The sequence below is a fragment of the Stigmatopora argus genome, chromosome 10 (assembly GCF_051989625.1).
Source record: "Stigmatopora argus isolate UIUO_Sarg chromosome 10, RoL_Sarg_1.0, whole genome shotgun sequence".
Lineage (NCBI taxonomy): Eukaryota > Metazoa > Chordata > Actinopteri > Syngnathiformes > Syngnathidae > Stigmatopora > Stigmatopora argus.
In genome coordinates this window covers 10131828-10141559 of record NC_135396.1, presented here as the reverse complement: position 1 = coordinate 10141559, position 9732 = coordinate 10131828, and the positions used below count along the sequence as shown (strand labels likewise).

At 37.5% G+C, this 9732-nt stretch overlaps 1 protein-coding gene across 3 annotated transcripts; it reads right to left on the bottom strand.

Moving 5' to 3' along the window:
• Window positions 1–2153: 2153 nt before the first annotated feature.
• Window positions 2154–9612, bottom strand: LOC144083387 (porphobilinogen deaminase-like). 3 transcript variants are annotated; one of them, XM_077611197.1, is made up of 15 exons: window positions 9537–9612; window positions 9198–9330; window positions 7421–7474; window positions 7117–7189; window positions 6951–7000; window positions 6522–6577; window positions 5552–5629; window positions 5369–5446; window positions 5216–5291; window positions 4903–5016; window positions 4745–4783; window positions 4537–4656; window positions 3769–3822; window positions 3398–3484; window positions 2154–3275 (listed from the first exon to the last, which is right to left on the bottom strand). In XM_077611197.1, the coding sequence occupies exons 2-15, from the start codon at window positions 9219–9221 to the stop codon at window positions 3102–3104; spliced, it is 1077 nt and encodes a 358-aa protein (XP_077467323.1). In that variant the 5' UTR covers window positions 9222–9330; window positions 9537–9612; the 3' UTR covers window positions 2154–3101. The 3 variants fall into 3 exon arrangements, with proteins under 3 accessions (XP_077467323.1, XP_077467322.1, XP_077467321.1); XM_077611196.1 differs by having other exon boundaries at window positions 9198–9401; window positions 9537–9611; XM_077611195.1 differs by having other exon boundaries at window positions 9198–9416; window positions 9537–9589.
• Window positions 9613–9732: the final 120 nt, after the last annotated feature.

Below are 9732 nucleotides of genomic sequence, written 5' to 3'. Positions count from 1 at the left end.
ACAATGGGGCAGAACTCAGGTGGACTCAAGTTCAAATCAGGAACGAGCTCAATTCCTCTCTTTGCAATTCTCAAATTGTTTATTTAAGTAATGAAAAGGATAGATATAACTTCCAATCACATCATTTCAGAAGTCACTGTGGTCCAGTGGCAAAGACAATGGGTCAGAACTTTAGGTGGACTCAAGTTCAAATCAGGAATGAGTTCAATTCCTCTCTTTGCAATTCTCAAATTGTTTATTGAGGTAATGAAAAGGATAGATATAACTTCCAATCACATCATGTCAGAAGTCACTGTGGTCCAGTGGCAAAGACAATGGGTCAGAACTTCAGGTGGACTCAAGTTCAAATCAGGAATGAGTTCAATTCCACTCTGCAAGTCTCAAATTGTTTATTTAGGTAATGAAAAGGATAGATATAACTTCCAATCACATCATTTCAGAAGTCACTGTGGTCCAGTGGCAAAGACAATGGGTCAGAACTTCAGGTGGACTCAAGTTCAAATCAGGAATGAGTTCAATTCCTCTCTTTGCAATTCTCAAATTGTTTATTTAGGTAATGAAAAGGATAAATATAACTTCCAATCATTTATAGGCGGGCCGCCTCGTGGTGTAGTAGGTCAGTCACCTGCCTGCGACATGGGTGTCGAGGGTTCACGTCCCGGTGTCGCCAGTCAACAACTGTATGGTGTCGGCAGTCAGCCGAAGGCTGACTGTCGAACACCACCAGGAACCCCCCCCTCCCAACTGTCTTCCGGTCAGCCAAAGGCTGACCGGAAATATTGTTTTGCTGAAAAAAATGACTGAGTCTTTATTTGAATGAAAAAAGGATTACCCATATACTGAACTACTAGTGTAGTGATTAGTCAAACGAGAGCGGGATTCGAACCCCATTTCCCACGTGGCAGTCAAATCCACTAACTTGAGGTCTGTCTGACCCATTGTCTTTGCCACTGGACCACAGTGACTTCTGAAATGCGGTGATTGGAAGTTATATTTATCATTTTCATCACCTCAATAAACAATTTGAGATTTGCAAAGAGTGGACTTGAACTCACTCCAGATTTGAACTTGTGTCCAACTTCAATTTCAACCCATTGTTCTTGCCACTGGACCACAGTGACTTCTGAAATGAGGTGATTGGAAGTTATATTTATCATTTTCATCACCTCAATAAACAATTTGAGATTTGCAAAGAGTGGACTTGAACTCACTCCAGACTTGAACTTGTGTCCAACTTCAATTTCAACCCATTGTTCTTGCCACTGGACCACAGTGACTTCAGAAATAAGTTGATTGGAAGTTATATTTATCATTTTCATCACCTCAATAAACAATTTGAGATTTGCAAAGAGTTGACTTGAACTCACTCCAGATTTGAACTTGTGTCCAACTTCAATTTCAACCCATTGTTCTTGCCACTGGACCACAGTGTATTCTGAAATGATGTGATTGGAAGTTATATTTATCCTTTTCATTACCTCAATAAACAATTTGAGAAAAAAAAAGCCTTACTATACATGGTCTTTTTTAAACAAAAAAGCCTTACTATACATGGTCATTTTTTAAGAAAAAAGCCTTACTATACATGGTCTTTTTTGTGAATAAAAAGCCTTACTATACTATGTCGTTTTTAAAGACAAAAAAAGCCTTACTATACTGTGTCGTTTTTAAAGAAAATAAGCCTTACTATACTATGTCGTCTTTAAAGAAAAAAGCCTATATATGTCATTTTTTAAGAAAAAAAGCCTTACTATACTATGTCGTCTTTTAAGAAAAACGCTTTACTGTACATGGTCGTTTTTTTTAAATAAAAAAGCCTTACTATACATGGTCATTTTTTAATAAAAACCCTTAATATACATGGTCATTTTTAAAGAAAAAAAGCCTGACTATATATACATAGTATTTATTTAAAAAAATAATAAAAGCTTTACTTTACATAGACCACTTTTTTTAAAGAAAAAGCCTTACGATGTCCAGCCATTCAAGTCATTTTGCATGCCAGCTTTACGTTTGTACCAAATCTCGGGGTATTCTTTGCTCAGTTATGAAGCACGTCTAATAAGATGAATAAATATTTGACATTATCGTCGACAAGGAAAGAGTGTCGCCAAACTTTTGTCAAAACATATATACATCACAACATAAAAAAGGCCACTTGAAAACAGTTTAATAACTCATTTAAGTTAGCAAGTACTGTGGTATTTACAAATAAAAATTTGACACTAAAGCTGAAAACAACCTTGAACTCAAGAAGCAAAAACAAACACTATAATAAAGGCTGTGTAAAACAAAATGCATTGTAGTCTCAAACTGACTTTAAATGTGGCTAATGCAGGCAGCAGGCAAGAGCATGAAAATGTTTGGGCACTACTTTCAATTTCCACTTCAATTTATACATCATTGGATGTTTGGATCAGCAACTTTATTTTTGATATTCAAAAAAGTGAAACCAGTTTTATTGGCATATTAGTGTTTGGTGGCTAGTCTTTGACAATTGTCACAATCCTTTACCTTTTCACACTGCCACCCAACAAGAATTGGTTGTGATCCATTTTTTTCCACAAGCTCGTGACTTTTCAAAGGAGATTCAAATTGGAACCAAATGCAATCAGCGATCTTAAAATGAATTTTCTTGTGATTGCATTTTGTTTCCCAGCGGTGATGATATTTTATGCATCTGGAATATTGTGTTAGCCCAATGAACTTAAGATTCTTTTCCGAAATGTTACATCAGTTTTTGGATAGATGAAAATGAAGTTGCTGATTCAGACACTAAATTATTTCTGTGTGAAAATATTGAAAATTTCCCAGGGTGGTAACATTTTTTCATAGCACTGTACATATGTAGGTACCGTATATTTAAATAGCAAATTATTTTTAAAAAAAAGCAACTGAAAAAGCACATTTAAATCTGTTAGGACAAGGATTGTGCACCTTCTTTTAGGTGCGTGACATTAAAAGTGTAATAATGAGGTATAATCACACATCAAGAGCCCACCCCACTAGATAATAGTTTTCCCCACTACCATCTGATAAGGAAAAATATTTTCCAATGCAGTCAAACTACAACTCTGGATAACCCATAGCTCGAGTAACCTTTATCTAGCATCATTGAGCTGTCTGGCCACGGTCAGGATCTCTTTGGCTCCTTTGCTGAGCAGCAAGCTGGCCAGCTCCACCCCCAGACGCTCAGCATTGGCCTGAGAGACGCTGCAGATCTTGAGGGCCGTGACTCCCACGTGCTGGTCTTGCTGGTCTCCTTCCTCCGAGGACTGCAACGGGTTACGGCATGCTCAAAATCCTACTTACTGCGTATATGCTATTTTTCTCAAGTCAAAAGATTAATTGAGTGACTGACTTGAACACTGCAAAAATGAGGAACACCTAATGTTACCTTATCGCTTGCTGCGATGCTCGTCTGCATGGTGTCCTTCAGAGATTCCGAACCGTCCAAGCTGTACACGGCACCCGTCAAGTAAAGCTGTGGACAGATGAGCTGAAAATATTAGTTTATTTGCTGCCGTTGAAAGGGATACATGTCCAATTCATCTGAACTGGGGGACCTGAAAGTGATTTATAATCTTTCAATCCCATTGACAGTGACACATTTGCAATTCATTTGGTTGGATTGGATGTCTGAACTGAAGACATCTAAGTATTGAATATACACAGACGGTATACATTTCTCCAATTCCACAACTAACCAGTGATTTGTGGGTTTCAAAAAAACAATAATAATAAAAAAATAAAAACAAAATAATGTACCTGGGAGTCTTTCACCAGCGTATGCACAGCCACGGGAACACTGCAGCCTCCCTCCTACAAAAGACATGAGTTATTCATTCAGAGGAATAGAAATATAAAATGAGTTCAAATTGACCTAATGGGCCAGGGATGTCCAAACTATGACCACGGACCAGCTCCCTGCCCAGTTTTTAATTGACCCGGGGCAAATTATGAAAATATCACCAAATAAGGCATCCAAAAGAATCTTAAATACAGACTACATTCTGTTGCATTACTCAGCTGTAACACTAGATCGCGATGGACACTTAAAAAGTACATCTCCATTATATACAATCAATGTAGAAAACTGCGTAGAGTTTCAGAAGTATACCATAAACAAAGTCATTAAAAAATGTAAAAGATATCTTGGTTGTGATTTTCTTGACATTTTTTGTAGTAACTCAACATCTCCTTGTTCTGGAAAGTTCGTTCCAGTAGTGTACAAAAAATATACATTACTGCTTTGTTTGTACACCACTGTAATAGACTTTTCAATATCCTCAACTCATTTTACCAAACAGATAGAAGAGAATTTTTTGCTATAGTCTGCACCATGTGCTGAAACCTTCTTGTTTACATAATGTGTGCCATCTAGTGGCATCTTAAAGGAACAGGGAAGCTTTGGATCAAGCGCTTGTTTATCAATTTAGGGGTTAAATAAAAGATAGAATTTCGATGCTTACAGTGTTGATTGAACTTAAGAGGTTACGTCATACACTGAAAATATCGGCTTGAGTGCATACGAACCAGGTGCCGGAGAAAAGCTCTTTCGGAGATGCAGCGCAGAACTGTGTCTGTGTCGTTCAGCACGGACAACATCTCCAGGAGGTCTGTATCTTTGGCTCGAACCTCCACGGCCAGAGCACCCTGATATACACACGCACACACACGTATTTGATTAAAGGGCGCATTGTTTTTTCACAAAATTAATAAAAGGAGGAATGATTGTTCCTACCTGTCCAACAGCATACATGCAATCCTCAGGCTCGAGGATCTATCATAAGACAGACAATATGCTAAGATTGATGGCTTACAAAGCACTTTTATTTCAAAAAATCAATTCTACGAAGAAAATCTCACAAATTGAAAAACAAAAAATAAATAATTGGGAACCTGACTGATTCTGTCTTCCCAACCCATTCTCTTGAGGCCGGCAGCAGCCAGGATGATAGCAGCAAAGTCCTCCTTCTCATCCAGTTTCTTCAACCTTGTGTTCAAGTTTCCACGCTGGAAAGGCATGCTCAGGAAAAACCCCTCCAAAACAACATATAATGGCTTCCTGGCAACAACATTAGGTATACGGTATACATTTATATTCCAATTAAATCGACAGAGTCAGTTCGAATATGAAAAATTTATCAGCTTCTAGTTTGAGGTAATTTATCATTTTGGTTACGAGCTCATTAAATTTGATCAAGAAGGATACGATATCTTTGAACTCCAAATGGGGGAATCTTCTTTTCAACTGAGCAGCACGCCGCAGTGAACTGGTGCCTATCACACTGCCAAAAAAATAACATGAATTTGTGTTATTGTTGTTTTTTCACGTGGGAGTACACTATGCAGCTAGTTGAGTTACCTTTTTTCAGGGAGGGTTTCCAAAGTTTTCCCAACATTTTTGGGATGTAATACAACAGCATCATGGGGGTTCTCTCTCCTGAAAGCAATCAAAAGCCAACAACACTTTAATACAGTGTAATCCCCAAATTTGAATGCATTAAAAATGAAATTAGCAGCTGCTTAAAACAAGGAGGCAACAAACTTGAGCACAGCTGCAATGGTGAATCCGGGCGGCAATGTAGTAGGAAGGTCCTTCAGTGAATGGACTACCAGATCCACCCTGTAGGACACAGAGAAAGACTCATGAAGACGTGCTTCATTTCCTTGGAATAATACAATCATTAAATTGGTGAAAAAGGACTTTGAAGATTAAATCTCAACATGCAACTGAAATAAGTGTGCATCTTTTTTTCAAAACTGCACCTAACCCTAACTCTAACCCTAACCCTAACCCTAACCCCAACTCTAACCCCAACTCTAACCCCAACTCTAACCCCAACTCTAACCCTAACTCTAACCCTAACTCTAACCCTAACCCTAACCCTAACCCTAACCCTAACCCTAACCCTAACCCTAACCCTAACCCTAACCCTAACCCTAACCCTAACCCTAACCCTAACCCTAACCCTAACTCTAACCCTAACTCTAACCTTAACTCTAACCCTAACCCTAACCCTAAATAGGGTTAGAGTTAGGGTTAGATGCAGGAGTGGCCAAGTCAGGTCCTCGAGAGCCCCCATCCAGTCTTTTTTCCATGTCTCCCTCCACCAACACACCTGAATCAAATCATCGGGATCGGTGTGAAGCTTCTGGACAGCTTGCTAATGAGTTGATCATTTGATTCATGTGTGTTGGTGGAGGAAGGCATGGAAAAAAAGACTGGATAGGGGCTCTCGAGGACTGGACGTGGCCACCCCTGCACCTAACCCTAAACCTAACCAGGTTAGGAGTTGCTGTACACTGTACAGCCTTGCTGTAGTTGATTTTGAAAAATAAACATTGCCCAACTGTCCTTTGAAGTTTGTTCTTGAGTTAATTTTAATAACGTTTTATTTTATTTAAAATACTTCTGTGACCACTGTTCCTTTTTCTTTCATGAACACATGGGTAAAAACACTTAAGTTTGACGTTTTTCTGCTATTCATGTTACTGGATTGGCCAGTAATACTCACATATTTTTCTCCAAAGCGGTCTCCAACTCTTTGGTGAACAAACTCTTCTCTCCAATCTGTTAAAAACAAAAATGTTTCTGATTAATTGAGATTTTAAATCACTGTTATGTCATGATATACATTCGGTTCTCGGTTCACATAATAGTTCTGTTCATATTTCCTACAAGGCTTTCAGTGATATTTTCTTCTTGATGGGTAATTCACTAGGAAACCATCTGAGTGAATGGCTTTCACACTACCTTCTTGCAAACAATGTGTCAGAACTGTATTGTGATTAGCACTCTCACTAAAATATTCAAAAACAATTTTGGTTTTCACTGAGTAATTATTTAAAGACAATTGCTAAAACTGACTTTTCTAAATGTACTGTAACTGTAAATCACTTTTGCACCATAGACTTCTTAATGTAAGTCTGTTAAGAAACCTTACCTTCGATAAAGCCGTATCAAGAATTTTGTCCCCGATTGTTGACATAGCCACTAAAAAAAGATGACATATTTGAGTAAATAACTAAGATGTGATTGTTATTAACACACCAGTATTTAAGAGTTAATAATCTAAACATCTGACCAATATCACCAGCTATTATTCTTACCTATTTCCAAACTTATGTCAGGGTGGAGCTCTTTCAGTTTTTCTGCAACACTTTTAGTCTGAATACGAGCCAACTATAAGAAGAGCACAACATTGCTTTATCCTGGTTTAAATCTCTTGTAACAAAAGACTATCATCTCCAGTCTAACAGTTACAAGTCCTCTCAGATAAAATGGATCGGATGTTTTTTACTGTCAAAGGTAGCGGTAAATTCAGATTTAAATCAAGGATATTAAATAAAATAATCAAATAACTGTTTTTCATGTATAATAGTATTATGACAAATAATATAACCCATACTGTACCTCACTCTTGCGTGTTCCAATTCGGATGAGACGACAGACCGTTCCATCCCCATTCTACAACAATAAGAAAAGAAATTTAGGAAGTCGCATCTGATGTTATATCCATACACCTCCTAGGTAAACCATAATTTAACTTCACCCTGATATACTTGTACAGTTCTTTCTCCATCAGTTGGCTTGTAAATTGTAGAAACTATTGTCTGCCAGTAGTTCTGTGGTAAGGACTGTGCAGTCTCAAGATACTAAACAGTAGTCTTTTTTTTTAGCAGACAAGCCTTCATTCTCAAAGCCTCCACCCAAATTCATCCCTGTTTCCAAAAGATAAGAACCAGAACTTGGAGTCCGTTATACGAAGCAGGGAGGGGCAGATATGTCTATGGTGTGGCTCAGAGCTTGTCAATGAATTAAGCATTAATTACTGATATTCCTCAATATTATATGGTTACCAACACACTACCAGAGAATATATAAACCGGTTGGCTGACATTGATAAATTAAAACAAAGCATCTCCTTACTTGTCAATCCTTTAATTTCACAATATTCCAAATATGCATATGAAAGGTTGGAATTATTTTAATGGTTATGCATACTTTATTAATAACTTTATTTCCGACATGTGGGGAACCATAAAACAGAAACAACAGACATAGAACGGCTGGCAAACATCAGAATACCAAACGATTGGCGAAGGTTCACAATATTGATTGTATCTCACAATCAATAAATGGGTCAGGAAATCAATCTACGACATTCTACACTAATACTATAAAAGAGAAAAACAAGCCATGTAAATAATGTTTATTTTTGCACTTTTGCATTTAAACAGTCAAAAGTTACTGTCTTCCTTACAGACTGAGAATGTTACAGTAAAAAAATCATAATTTAAAAGAGCTACACTTTAGTAAATAAATTAGTCTCTTTTTAAAAAAATACATTTTACTAGTATAGATTTTCAGGAGCAACCTATTGGTTCTTAAATTCAACAGTGGCATCTTTTTGAGGATATATATGGATTTTTGGTTAAAAAAAATATATCAATAACCTGGTGGAACACAAAGTATCGTGATATATCACCATATCGATATTGTGTGACAACCCTAATATATCTATACATAAAGACCCAGGCACCAATGCCAATGGAACCACCGTTTAAAAGTACGCAAAATAAAAATGCACTTAGTTAGTTAGTTAGTCAGTTTCGGACAGATGAATTTTGCACATTAATTTATTCACTAGAATAAAACTTTGTTTCGAAAGCATAACATGATTGAAGCTCCTACAGAGGTCTACCTCTGCTACCATTATAGGCCAAGGTAAGTCGGATATGAGTCATGCGTGAAGTTACATCCATATTCACTATATTATTGGGTAGCCAAACACATTTAGTTGTCGCCATCTTCGGATTTTAAACTAATTTAGGGGAGGAAACGCGCATTTTCAAATTGTTGGCTGTCAAGTTTGTCACGCCGCCTCTCTCGTTTTAAAGGTCCAATCCTGAGCTTCTAATCAATGACGGAAGTGCACATTGGCCAATTGGAACGCCGCATGTCACAGATATGCGGAAATAGTGTTGAGACGCCCCCGTTCTTCAATGACTGCTCTTCATAGATCATTCTAATAAACTTTGAAGGTTTGTATTTGTAAAGTGTAAAGTTAAAAACAATAAACTGGTAATACTTAACAATGAAATTCGCATTTTGATTGCGTCTATCCACTGAAAAAGATGTTCACACGTGGTGGCCGTCATAAAAACCTCTTGATTCGTTTCAAACTCACCGCAGAGTTTGCCTCCTCCGTCATGATGCCGGCCCAATTGACTTTACTTGCTCCCGCAAGCGTGTCTAGCTGAACGCAAACTCAATCACTGGAAATCCTTGAAAATTCGAGCTCTCCATTTCCAGTAGCTCTCCTTGGAGGAAGATGTGACGTCATAAAAACGTCTCGAGGTCATTTCCTTGTTCCCTAATTTGCTGTATATATCTATGTTTATTGTATCTATTGATTATGCACAAAAGAAAATAATTCATTATACACAGAACTGACATGGAAAGGGTACAAAATAAATAGTTTCTTGTGGGTTACATTAAAATAACGATGCTGGAGACCAATACTCACCATGACCAAGACAGATCAGTAAGGCTAGATGTCTGATGGCTCCAGGAAGCCAAAGTGGAGAAGCAATCGTTGGCCATCTTGCGTTAGAACTATTCGATTAACATGAAAAAGCTATGGATTACTTAACTTGCAACCGATTTTTAGACTGCTTGGTTTGTTTTATTTAATTTAAATGAAGTATTTATGTACTTCATAC

Bases quoted from the DNA above. Each gene is read 5' to 3' on its own strand.
- LOC144083387 (XM_077611197.1), bottom strand. From the start codon at position 9,221: ATGACGGAGGAGGCAAACTCTGCG. The intron at 5,447-5,551 runs GTTTGTTGCCTC...GATTGCTTTCAG, and splicing joins ACCATTGCAGCTGTGCTCAA to GAGAGAGAACCCCCATGATG. The intron at 4,784-4,902 runs GTTCCCAATTAT...GTCTTATGATAG, and splicing joins GGGAAGACAGAATCAGTCAG to ATCCTCGAGCCTGAGGATTG.